At 33.3% G+C, this 14,174-nt stretch overlaps 1 protein-coding gene across 1 annotated transcript in view; it reads left to right on the top strand.

The window, feature by feature from the left end:
• LOC140448587 (kinesin-like protein KIF12) overlaps positions 1-14,174 on the top strand; it is a 77,460-nt gene that overhangs the window by 21,493 nt on the left and 41,793 nt on the right. Inside the window, exon 3 of the mRNA XM_072541672.1 lies at positions 13,480-13,575. Coding sequence (XP_072397773.1) covers positions 13,480-13,575 — 96 coding nt within the window. The remainder of the gene's footprint in view (positions 1-13,479; positions 13,576-14,174) is intronic.

Below are 14,174 nucleotides of genomic sequence, written 5' to 3'. Positions count from 1 at the left end.
GTAGGATATAGATGAAGTTAGAACAGAATATAAACGGAACTCAATTTGAATTTTGAAATGAGCTGGGCAACTGCGAAGCATTATTCGCACTTAATGTTTTATCTACATAGACAAAAAGCGGGAATATGTATTAATGCTTTATTGACTACAATAAAACCTTAGATAAAGTTCGCTGTGACAATCGGATCGAACTCGTAAAAGGAACAATATTTTAAATTTCTACCACAGCCAAGAAGCAGTATTACAGATAAAAGAAAAGCAAACTGAACATATAGAAATAAAGAGAATTTCAATGTTGTCAGCTTTCGCTAATCCTATTAGACATGTATTCAGAATATCTTATGACTGATTCGAATATGACATTAAAATTAACGGAAATCCAGTAAAACTCGTTAACTAAAGTTAATCTCGAATGTCAAAACGGAAAAAGTGCCAAAACAACTCGGCATAATCTTAAACTCATCGAAGATCCTCAAATATTGCACATATTTCAAAACTACAGTAAAAGCAAAAAAATAATCAATGAGAGTTGTGAACGTTGGAAAATATATTATAGCAACAATATTCAATAAGCAGCAAGTAAAATATATCTGCTGTATAAAGCTGAGAAGAGAAAACTAACACTATTTATAAAAATTGCTAAACATGTTACCAAGTTATCTATTCTCTTTAGTTTAATATTATTTTTTATAAAATAATTTATTAAAGAATATTTAACCCAAATTTTTAAAGAATATTTTTAATAATACATTTACAGATCCTTGTATCCCTTTAATATGTCGGCCACCCTAAATTAAAATAATGTTTTTCGGTCAAATGTAAAGAAACTGGAATAAATTAATTATTTTTATTCAATATTTATATTTTCCAGAATCATTATTTTATATGATGATCATCGTAACACGGGTAACATTATTTTTCAAAAAAAAAATGTTAAAATTTATCTTATAGTGCGCTACAAAATTAGTGTAACACTTAAATAATTAAACTTTAATTAAATAATTTACTTAAAGCATTATTAAGAAGCGGAAACAAAATTATTCAACGTGGAGTCAAACCCGGGAAACCACACAAATTAGATATAGCTCCCGCGGAAATTTTAAGTGTAACACACACATACATACACACACACACGCACACATACAAATATATACATATATATATATATATATATATATATATATATATATATATATATATATATATATATATATATATATGTAGGGGAGAGTGTTGTACCTCGGACCGGGTTGTACCTCGGGTCAGTTGACTTTCTTTCTTACCCACTGCAGATTTCTCTTCAATTTGGTTGAATTAGTGGTTTAATAATATCAGCGGTAGATGGCATCTAAATACACTTATCAAAAAATTGCAGAGTGGTGACTTGCAGAGCGTTTTGTGTTTTGTTTGATCGTAAGTAAATTATTTACCTATTTGTTATCTGTTAAAATCCGCTTCAAATGTAAATATATATATTTTATTATTATCTGTAATGGACAATATATATTTACGCTTGATAATCATGAATGTATTTTTTGTCTAAACGCATAACCTAATATTAGAAAACAAAAAACAGCTGAAATTGTTACGTTGTGTACCTTGGGCCACCGGTAGGTCGTGTACCTTGGACCGGACCAAGGTACAATCTTATTGCGAATTAACATTATTTTGACTTTTATTTAAATTAATTGGTGTGTCTGTTACCAAAAAAACCTTTTATTATTGTTTCAGATAGTCATTTTAAAATGCCGAGAAGTAAAGTGGGTATCAAAAGACCACATTTAAATGCCCAGGATTTAACTGCAGCCGCAAATAAATGCATAAGTGGTGAATTATCAATTAGGGAAGCAGCAAAGTGCTATAACATATCAAAAACCACGCTGATCAGGCACGTAAAATCCTTCAGGCAGTCGGGGGCTTCAGAATTTTCTTATGTTGCTGCCAATAATGTAAAACAAGTTTTTAATAAAGAAGAGGAAGCTGAGTTAAAAATATATCTTCTCACTGCTGCACGCCTCCACTATGGTTTGACGAAAATGGAAGTTCGTACTTTAGCATACCAGTATGCAACTGCAAATAACAAGTCTTATCCGCCTTCTTGGGACCAAAAAAAGATAGCTGGCAAGGAATGACTGAGGCAGTTTCTTAGAAGACATGAAGATTTATCACTTCGTAAATCAGAACCTACAAGTTTGGCGAGATCAACATCCTTCAATAAAACAAATATATCTTCCTTTTTTAAGAACTACAAAGAAGCTTTGTCTCGTGGAGATTTTTCCCCAGAAAAAAATTGGAATTGTGACGAGACAGGGTTAACGACTGTCCATGTACCACCAAAAATTGTAGGACCTAAGGGAATAAAACAATTAGGTCAAATGACAAGTGGAGAGCGAGGTCAAAATGTAACCTTGATAGCCTCAATAAATGCAATCGGAAATCATATTCCGCCAATGATGATATTTCCGAGGGTTAATTTTAAGCCTCACATGCTAAAAGGTTGTCCAGTTGGAACTATAGGAGGTGCAAATTCGTCCGGCTGGTCAAACGAAATATTGTTTTTGGAATACCTACAACACTTTAAAAATCATGTGAAACCAACAGTTGAAAATCCAGTTATATTACTTTTGGATAATCACGATAGCCACGTGAATGTAAGTGTCATTAATTTCTGTAAGAAGAATGGAATTCTACCGATAACGTTTCATCCCCACACCAGCCACAAAATGCAACCGCTCGATCGAACAGTTTTTGGACCGATGAAAACTTACTATAATACCGCCTGTAGTGAGTGGATGATTATGCACCCTGGACAACCTATTACGATTTACGATATAGCCGAACTTGCAGGTAAGGCATTTCCAAAAGCATTTACTACATCTAATATCCAGAAGGGATTTGAGGTGAGCGGTCTCTATCCCGTCAATGAAAACATTTTTGAAGATAATGAGTTTCTGTCTTCGTATGTAACTGATCGTCCTTTAAACCAGCTTACTGACAGTCGCGAGCAAGTCAATGTTGAACAGGACGGGGAAAAAACTAAAACTACAGTTAATGAAATGGAAGTCTCTACTCCTTCTACCTCAAATATTCGTCAAGCAGGAACTTCAGGAAGTTCTATTACACCTGAAATGTTGCGACCCTATCCAAAGGCACCTGTTCGCAAAAAGAAGTTAGGAAGAGCAAGAGGAAAGTCACGAATACTTACCGATACTCCAGAGAAAGATGAAATAGCTACGCTTAAAAAGGGAAAGACGGTATCATTTGAGAAAGTGCAGGCAGTTACAAAGCAAATAGCGACAGAAGATATACAAAATGTGCCAAAGAGAGCTGCTAAGTATGATAGTGAATCAAGTTCAAGTGATGGAGGTACATTTGAGGACTTGGTAACTAGAGAAGAAGAATTATTAAATGACCAAAAAATATATGACTTATCTGAAAATAACGAGATTAAAAAAGGAGACTTTGTTTTAGTGAAAGTGGCAGGGAAGAAATCTTTTGTTTATTATGTTGCCGAGATACTGAACAGTGGAATTAATAATGAACTTAGATATTTACGTAGAATTCTAGATTCCAATAAGTTTATAAACGACTCAACCGAGACTTATGATTTTTTACGCAATGATATTGTACGTAAACTTCCACAACCGCACAAAATAAGCGGAACTGCACGTGACGATGCGCACCTGAAATTTAATGTTAAATTTAGCGGATATAATGTCAAATAAGTTTTTATTTACTAAATTAATCATTAGTTAATCATAATGTTCTGATTATTTTGAGATATTCAATAAAACATTTCAAGATTTGTTCTATTTTTTTTTATAACTGACCCAAGGTACAATATAATGCTGGTCCAAGGTACAATATATGCTGGTCCAAGGTACATTACCAGTTTGTACCTTGGGTCAACATGCAAGGGCCTGCTAAAATATAGTTTTTAACTAACTACTAAGCTTAAAATGTGTCAATAAAAAGAAAGCATATAGCCAAATAGACAAAGTAACTAATACATTGGATAAACTTTGCAAATATATAATTTTAGGATTTAGAAAAAAATAAAAACTAAAAAATGACCCAAGGTACAACACTCTCCCCTATATATATATATATATATATGAATATTATATATATATTTATGTATATATATATATATATATATATATATATATATATATATAATATAAAATAAAGTTTTATTATGAGGTTGCAGTCATTAATAGGGCAGGAAAGTGAAACTCTTTCTTCTTTATCAAGCTTTCGCAAAATTTATTTGCTTCTTCAGGATATGCTAAAATATGGTATCAGTAAATACAATGAAATTATAATTAAATAGCATTGTATAAAACTAGTATAAAAACTTACAACATGAGGTTAATCCATTAAATTTTGCAATTTACAAAACATTAAAACTTAACTTAATAAAATTATATAGTTATGAAGTACAATATTTTAATTTTATTTAATTTTGTAGAAATTCATTATGACATTGATTATGTTGATGTTTGATTTATGTCAGAAAGACACTTGTTTCTGTTTATTATATTTTTTGTTATTGATAACTAGCTTTTGATTGTTATTATTATTAAAAATATAATAAACAGAAACAAGTGTCTTTCTGACATAAATCAAACATCAACATAATCAATGTCATAATGAATTTCTACAAAATTAAAATATTGTACTTCATAACTATATAATTTTATTAAGTTTTAATGTTTTGTAAATTTGAAAATTTAATGGATTAACCTCATGTTGTAAGTTTTTATACTAGTTTTATACAATGCTATTTAATTATAATTTCATTGTATTTACTGATACCATATTTTAGCATATCCTGAAGAAGCAAATAAATTTTGCGAAAGCTTGATAAAGAACAAAGAGTTTCACTTTCCTGCCCTATTAATGACTGCAACCTCATAATAAAACTTTATTTTACATAACGTGTCAGTCAATAATACTTAACTACTTTATATATATATATATATATATATATATATATATATATATATATATATATGTATATTGTTATTGGGCAAACACACCAATATCTACATAGAAGAATTTTGGCATACAAACATAGAATATAAACCAACAAAGCAAACACTACAGTCTTAGCCAAGCATTCTCTAGAAAATCGCCATTCTTTTGATTTTGAAAATATACATATTTTGGAAAAAGAACAAAACTAAAAAGATGCATATTGGAGATGATTCGCATAAAAAAAGATCACAAATATATCAATAATAAAACATATCAAAGATCGTTCCATGTATTCATCATCATAGGCAGACATAGGCCTCCCTTAAACTCCTCCATTTTTTAAGATTTTGTACTCTTTGTTGCCAAATTTTGGTGATATGCCTGATGTTGTCAGCCCAACGTGTAGGTGGTCTTCTTCTACTACGTTAGTCTGCTCATGGTCTCCAATTTGTAATTTTGCTCGTTCATCGTGAATCGTGCATTCTCGCTACATGGCCTGTCCAGCTCCATTTCAGTTCCACTATGCGTTCCACAACATTAGCAATATTCGGTAGCAGTATTCGGTCCCGCAACGTCACTTCCAGCATCGTCCGTTCCATTCGTCTCTGTATCCCTCTCAATTTCGAAACCGTATTCTTGGTTAGAGTCATAGTTTCCGCCCCATAAATCATGACCGGTAAAACGCATTGGTCAAATACTTGGTATGTTGGCCCTAGTGTGTCTCTCAGTTTTTCAAAGGCTGCCCACGCTAAAGTAATTCTTTGGATTTCGCATATTTTGTTATCCATGCTGATTCTTATTTCATGACCCAAATTTATATATATATATATATATATATATATATATATATATATATATATATATATATATATATACACTCGCGATCATAAAATCCGGGTCACCTTGAAAATCACCGATATTTAATTTTTATCGAGCTTTATCGTAAATAATAATAACACAAATACAAACTAATGCATGTTTCTAAGAATTGTTGCGGTTTCCTTTGTAACAAAGAATTCCAATAGTGCCGATTTCGCGGTAAAGTGCACACTTCCCAAAATGAACGCAACCTGTAACTCCGCTTGTTTTAAATGTCTCGTTTGTACCTCGACTTTCTGTTCAAATGCAACGGACAAACGTTTATTATTGCCACCATTAGTGTTTATTAGTACCATTATTAGTGTTTATTTTTTGACAAAAATGCCTTTGACTGTTGTTGAAACGGCACAAATTGTTGCACTTGTGGAAGACGGTCACACTCAACGGCAAGTCGCAAGAACTGTTGGCGACAGCCTTTCTACGGTTCAACGAGTGCTTCAACGCTTTCAGGAGGCAAGTTTGCTAACCAGGCGACCTGGTTCTGGACGAAGAAGAACGACCAATTCACTAGATGACGTTTCCTTGTGTTTCAGGCTTTACGAAACCGGACCTCAACTGCGGTTATGCATCAAAATCGTCTAGAGGAAGTACGAAATCGCAATTTTAGTGTTGCAACAGTCAGAAGAAGACTTCGTTCTTCTTGACTATCTTCTCGGGTAATGGCTAGAGGACCGCCACTTCGCCGGGTGCCTCGAGTTGCACGACTAGCTTTTGTTCGACAATACGCGCATTGGGGAATTAACGATTGTAGCAAAGTGTTATTCTCAGATGAATCCCGTTTCTGCCTAACTGGATCCGATGGACGTGTAAGAGTTTGGAGGAGAACCGGTGAACGATTTTCACAAGCTTGCATTGCTCCAAGAATGCCATTTGGTGGAGGCTCGGTCATGGCTTGAGGAGGTATATCTTCCGACTTCCACACAGAATTACCCTTCATCGAAAATGGGTCCCTAACTGCACGAAGGTACATTACGGAGATTCCGGAAGAACATGTTATGCCCAACATGACAGGGCTTGGAGAAAACGCCGTTTTTATGCAAGACAACGTGCGACCGCACGTTGCCAGGATCAGTATGTAATACTTGAACGAAGTTGGAATTACGAGGGTACCTTGGCCAGCTAGGTCTCCGGACCTGAATCCCATCGAACATCTCTGGGACGATTTGAAAAAACGTATTCAAACCCATACACCTCCTCCTAACAACGCACAGAAGCTTAAGGATCGGTTAGTGAGAGAGTGGAATAACATACCACAACATGTAATCCGGAGAAAAATTGAGAGTATGCCCCGTCGTCTGCAAGAGGTTATTAGAGCAAGGGGAGGCAATACACGATATTGGTCATTGAAATTTCACTGATTTTTTACCACGTTCTGTATTTTCCATTTTTTTTTTCGTATGTCTGTCTTATCAACAATTTGATTTGTTTTCTGTTTTTTTCAATAAAAACAATAAAAAACCATTTTTTTTTCTTTCAAAACAAACATTGATGACAAATAAAAAATACATTAGCCAAAAAAAAGGTTATTACTGCACCAGAGGCAAAAATATTTAAGAAACTTGAAATTTTCAAGATGACCCGCATTTTATGATCGCGAGTGTATATATATATATATATATATATATATATATATATATATATATATATATATATATATATATATATATATATATATATTTCTCTACCAGTTCTATCACTTTGTCTTGAATAGTTAAATGGTTGTTGGGGACCATATTTGTCATAAACTTAGTTTTGGCCAAGTTAATTCTGACTTCGAATCTTCGACCTTCGCACATGCAAAGTCCTAAACTTGATTTTGTTTGCTTATGAGGGTTCTAATATTTTCTGTATCAGTTTTATTTTCGGAAATGCAGATAAGACCTCTGGGGTCTTCGGCATGGTATTGGGATCTATTACAAACAAGTCTGCTCCCTTCCATAAGCCCTTCATAGACCCTCACCACATCAAAAATCCATTTCTTGGTATATTCGTTAGGACGTATTATCCATAGGTCCCTGGGCTAAATGTTATTTTATGGAACTGTAGAAGTTGATTCTTACTTCTGATAAGAGCCTCATACTCTGCTGGTCCCAGTTTGTTAATAATTAGTTCTGCTTAAGCCTGATCTAGTTGAGTGTTAGTATGGTATCTAGGTTCTGCAGCAATTTTAAATCATTTTATGACATTACTCTGTGATCTAGCCTGCTCGTTATAGTTCTTACGTTTTTAGCGATCCTTTATTGCGAATTGCGGGGAGGTTATGCTATCTTTTCGAGGTATCTTTTTACGCTCGGGTTACTAGTTCCGTTGCTTTGGTTTTGTGTGGATTCGTTTGGTCTATGCCCCAGCAGCTATTTTTGCTCCTTTCCTGATCTTTCTGTGATGAGCTCCAGATAAGCGTTTTTTAATTCACTTATAGTCTGTTCCTCTCGAGGTACCACATGGCTCAATATTTGGAGCGAAGATAAACTACACGAACGGAATCACGTCTCTGGTAATTCTCGTTAAATTTTTGTTGCTGAATTTAGAAGAGTCACTTATTAAAGTCAGCTATTTTCTTTCTTATCATCTCGCTGTTCGTCTTCGAGTTGGGACAAAATACTTTCAGGCACGGCGGGTCTCCATACATAAACATGCATACATATATACATACACATTCATATACAGCACAGACAAAGGATGAATAATTAAACGTTACTTACTTAAACTTATTATGTAGTTGCTTATTAAATTCACATTTTTATTTTAATAACCACTGAAACTCAAATATAGAAGCCAAATAATCTAGAAATAGAATATTTATATTGTCGATAATGTTGAAGTGAATGTCAATATCAATAAAATACAAGACAAATACAATAAATGACTTTGAAAAGCTTAATAATTATGTTTGATGTGTACATAATAAATACCAAAATATATTTTCAGCAACTATCATTGAAATTGCCTGAAAATCGACTATTTGTTCCCGTGTAGTTTCAAGGTCCCACGTAATTATGGCGTTTATGAAAATCGATGCAACTTTTACTTTGACCACATATATTACACCCTTATTATATGTCAAGTATATTGCGGTTTTCATAGAGACAGACGATTACCTATCCTTTTTTATCTGATCGTCGCATGTTACAATGATTTCGAGCGTGTTTTGCCGTTATAGCACAAGCGTAACCAAAGCCCACATCGTAAAAAAACCATTTCAAATATTCAATATGAGTAGGAATGAAAATTAGGAATATGCAGGGGAAGCTACGAGCATACTAAAATTGTTTATTATTTTTAATTTTAAAAAAGAATATAGAAATAAAATGATATGCATTAAATGTAAAATGGTGATACAGAAAATGAATTATTATTTTTATTATTATTATTATTATTATATACCGGCTGTTTTATAGCATAATGTTCTTTGTTTTAATCTAAGTCTACAGTCTACATCAATCTTTGTTTATTCATTTCGTTTCATTTCATTTATTTATACTGATTCTTTTCTCCTTGAAACTACTAACGTCTTCTTTTTCCGCCATCTTTTAGGCACCCGCTCCTCAGTTTTATTTAGTAACATCTAGAGAGCGGAATACGTATATGCAAAGTGCATATATATATTGCATATTTTTACTTATTTCAAACAAGATCGCAAATTTAAACTAAACATGATTAATTTAAATATGTTGAAAATTTAATTATATTAAAGTTTAAAATTTTCCTCTCTTACAAGTTGGAATTTTATAACTTGGATATGAATGAGCTCATTATTTGTCGCTTATTATCTATCTGGATATTCCCATTGCTACCTGAATTTATTAATTCTGGGTTTTTCAAGAAAAAAATTATTTTATTAGGATAGCAAGTCGTAGGTATAGTTTGTTTCACGAAAAATGGTTGAGTGCTTAACGGTTACCTGAGTTGATCCTATTGTGTATACAAGAGTCTCTCAATAAACTACCGAAGTACACAAGGTCGCACTTCAGAAAGTTTGTTATTTAATATATTTCATTGGTAGCTGTGTAATACACGATTATAAAAATTTATTAAATTATTTCATATGGTATTTTCAGGTTGTTGCTCTTCCTAATCGGATATCGTTAAAAATGTACAGTAATAATAGTTCTATTTACAGTATATACATACAAACGAATACATAATGTACAAAAAATAGATGAATTGAAAAAAAAATATAGAAAAATATATACAAGTTAATATTTACAAAAAAAAATACCCAAAATAACCAAAATATATTTATGAATTCCTAAATACCTAATTCTGTTTCGCTGTCGCTATCCTCTACAAGATTAATAACAATTGGTTTAATTATGTGATTCAAAGTAACATATGAATTTTCTACGTTCATTACATGGCGTACTGAATTTTTCAAACTTTCTGGGGAGATAGCATCAACACATTTCCTTATTAATTCGACTACACTACCACTTAAAGTCGGAGAAACATTTAGTGACCTAACATTTGACTTTAGTTGGTGCCACATATGCTCTATGGGATTAAATAAACAATAGTAGGGCGGAAGCCGTAACACTGTATGTCCCATGTCCTCGGCCAATGCATCACAAACATATACTTTTTTAATAGAAAATGATTTTAACACTTCTAACAGTTCCTTTTTTAAATAACTTTCTTCAAAATATATATCGTTTTCTAACAGGTAGTTTTGAATTTCAATTTTCGTGTTATTTACACTTGGAGACTTATGTAATTGACGACTGTGGTAATTTGCATTGTCCATTACTATCACACTATTCTGAGGAAGGTTAGGTATAAGACAATTCTTAAACCATTGTTCAAAAAGCTCTGCCGTTGTATTCTCATGGTAGTCCACGCAGGAGTCTTTAATGTTCTTTGCAGAAAGCCATAAGGCGATTTTCTGATCCTGCATGTAAAATTGTTATTCTTTTCCCTTTGTTTGATGGAGCTTTTGTTTGATACCTGTTGGAAGAATCGGACCATCCTTTGGATGGTGTTTCATGAGTGTCAAACCATGTCTCGATCTTGAATTGTACGATATCTGAAGCCCATTTTAGACAAAATCCTCCAAAGACTAATGAGGCTACAGTTTATTTGTGTATCATCATTAGTAAGCCGTTGTTTTAAAGCATCTAATGTAGGTATCCGTTGCTCTTCGTACATCGTGTAAATTTTTCGTCTTATTAAGTCCTTATCACTTTCGTCAATATATTTGGTAGAACCGGCATCCTTAGGCTTCCTTCTTGACTTAATGGGATTTGATGTAATTCTTGTCACTGTGGTTAGAGGTATTTTTGATAAATCAGATATTTCACTGGTAGCAGTATTAGCAGTAAGTCCTCTTGTAAGTAAAGAACTATATATTGTTTTTACGATTTCTCTAGCGTCAGCAGATAAATGCTTTTTCTTTGCTGGAACACTGGAAGAAGCACCATCAATGTTTTTCCACGGACGACACATAATGCTGTTTTATAGGTATAAATAGATATAACACTGGTAACACTTGTAACACTTTCAACTAAATGAAACAAAATGTATATTTAAAAATTTCTCATCGGTTTTATATACTTTTAGAAATTATACAAAATAGAGGGAACCTGTATAATTATTCCAGGAAATACTTAACGATCAACACATTTATTGTGGTCATTAAAAGATCAACCATTGATAGTGAAACTCACTGTTAAAATGTTTACAACTTTATGAAATAAAATGTATTCTAATCGTTTTTATAATTTTATACGATTTTTTAATCGTTTTTATATTACCAGGAATTTATTATACAAACAAGATAACGACACTCTACAGTAGCTTCAATTTTACCTGAATACTTACCTGCTCAACTAATGTTGACTAAGCTGGTAAACATGCGGTCGAGTTTTATTGCAATCATTAAGCACTCAACCATTTTTCGTGAAATAAACTATGCCTACCTACTTTTAAGGGTATAATTGCTTTCTCAATTTCCGGCAAACATTTGTTTAAAATAAATGCTGTATCGTGTTTAGCGTTTTGAAGTGTTAAGTTTATATTAAATGTATATATATTATAAATATGCGCACTATTCAAACAATTTTTCAGGAAAAGATAAATTAGCTTTTACTTATATATAGACGGATATAGAGAGAGAGGTATGAAAATACAAAGATTCATCAAATTGTAGACAATTCCGCTTTTATTCTTTAGCTCCTCGTATTAGAATTGATTTCTCGGGAAGAACAGCGTTGAGAATTTAAAACTCGACGTTTCGGCACCTATTTTGGAGCCATTATCAAGAGGGATATGGTCCCGTTTGGAGTCTTAATCTGCATACGCCTCTCACTCGTGACGTACCAGTATCTTAATTTCCAGAAATACCAGAACCGTCCAACGGCACTAAGGTCTCAATCTGTTTACCCCTCAGTGTCGAATGATGACCGGTATGACCCTGTGTAGTTGCTTTTACACCATCAGTAGGCGCGGGAACGGTATGCGCAGAAACGGTCTGAGCGGGATCGGTTGGCACAGAGGTCGCTGAAGCAACCAAAAAACATACATTTGGGAAATGTACCGATAGAAAGGGTTGATAAATACAAATACCTAGGAACCTGGATTTCAGACAATAATGATCAAACAACCGAAATAAGAGCAAGAATAAAAATGGCAAGAAATTCGTTTGTAAAAATGAAAACAATTCTCTGCAACAAAGACCTTAGATTAGAACTGAGAGTAAGAGCACTAAGGATGCTTAGAATGCTTAGGATGCTTAGAATAGCATGGACACAGAAGAAAACTAACACGGAAGTATTGCGAGAAATGGACAAAGAATGCGAAATAATAAACACAATAAAAATAAGAAAGTTACAATATCTGGGACACGTAATGAGGGGACAGCGATATAAACTGCTAAGGTTGATAATGCAGGGAAAGATAAGAGGAGAAAGGAGTATAGGAAGAAGGAAAGTGTCATGGTTGAAGAATTTAAGGGACTGGTTTAAATGCAGTTCTATAGAACTCTTCAGAGCAGCAGTAGATAGAGTAAAGATAGTGATGATGATATCCAACCTCCGATCGGGAGACGGAACTTAAAGAAGAAGATACGCCTATTTTGGTAATGTTGTATTTATACATTCCGTTTTCTAGTAGTATCGTATTGATAAGAGATCGTACAGCTAATGATGGTGATGCTGATTTTCTATTTCATTCACTAGTTGTGTGAATGCAATTTCTGTCTACTTTCCAGCTTGGTACACATGCTGATATGCTGAACAGGCATTAACTGTGAGTTCTAGTTACTCAAACGTAGACGTGACAAAGACAGAAATAGTTAGTTCTGACTTTGGCCGTAGAAACCTCCACCCACATTATTATTCATTGTTAAAAAATCCACAAACAGTTAAATAATATTACAACATTAATTGACACTTACACAAAGCTCTTCTCTACTCGTTAAATATATTTTTCACTAGGTGTGCTTTATTATTGAAGTTTCGACTTTGACAACTATTTAATTATATATCCAACAGACAGCTTGGTTTTATTTATAAACTTCTTAATTCATAGCTAAATTAAGTTTAAATTATAGGTTCTCTATGCATACAATATCTGTTTATTGATTTTTAGTTTTCATTAAAAGAGAATTGATTTGTTTTTTCGTTCCAGGAATGGAAGTATAGAAAGGCTAGACGAAGACAACAACTTTCAAAGGATAATTACGAAATACAGCGACATTGAAGATAATATTAATGTCGTTGTTAGGTAAATACGGGTTTTTTTTATAATAAATATTTCTACTATATAGATGGTATAATTTTCATTACATTCGAGAAATTTTCGTTTATCTTGCTGTCGCTGAATATGCATAATCTACAGTTTTCTTTGTTCTTTTATTATCTTTTTTAAAGCTTCTACTTTCGACTGTATTTCGACAAACACACACACAACAGTTTTTGGGCTACCCCAGCTCCGACTGACATATATATTCCAATGGAACAGTACCGGTAACACTCCGTAATGAAGTGGTACTTATTTGAACCCCAAGTTATAACCAACCAACCTGTTCCATCGCAGGACATAACGAATGGGGAGGCTTCCCCTAACAGAGAACATCCTCTGTTTTATGTTATGTGGTTAAGACACCTGATTTTATGGGTAGCTAGAAGAGCTTTTCTTCCTATGAATGACTCAAATTAATTTATACATGATTTTGGACTTGTGTCCCAAAATGTGTATTCTGGATAGCGAGTCACCGACGCGTTTTATTAATATGTGGTGAGGCAAGGTGCTAGAGGAATAGGATGGAAGGTGTTAATTACCCATTTTTACACGGCTTATAGAACTGTTCACATACATGCTAG

Source organism: Diabrotica undecimpunctata, chromosome 8, assembly GCF_040954645.1.
Source record: "Diabrotica undecimpunctata isolate CICGRU chromosome 8, icDiaUnde3, whole genome shotgun sequence".
NCBI classification, from domain to species: domain Eukaryota; kingdom Metazoa; phylum Arthropoda; class Insecta; order Coleoptera; family Chrysomelidae; genus Diabrotica; species Diabrotica undecimpunctata.
The sequence above is the reverse complement of the archived record's forward strand: the minus strand, read 5'-3'. Positions and strand labels throughout refer to the sequence as shown.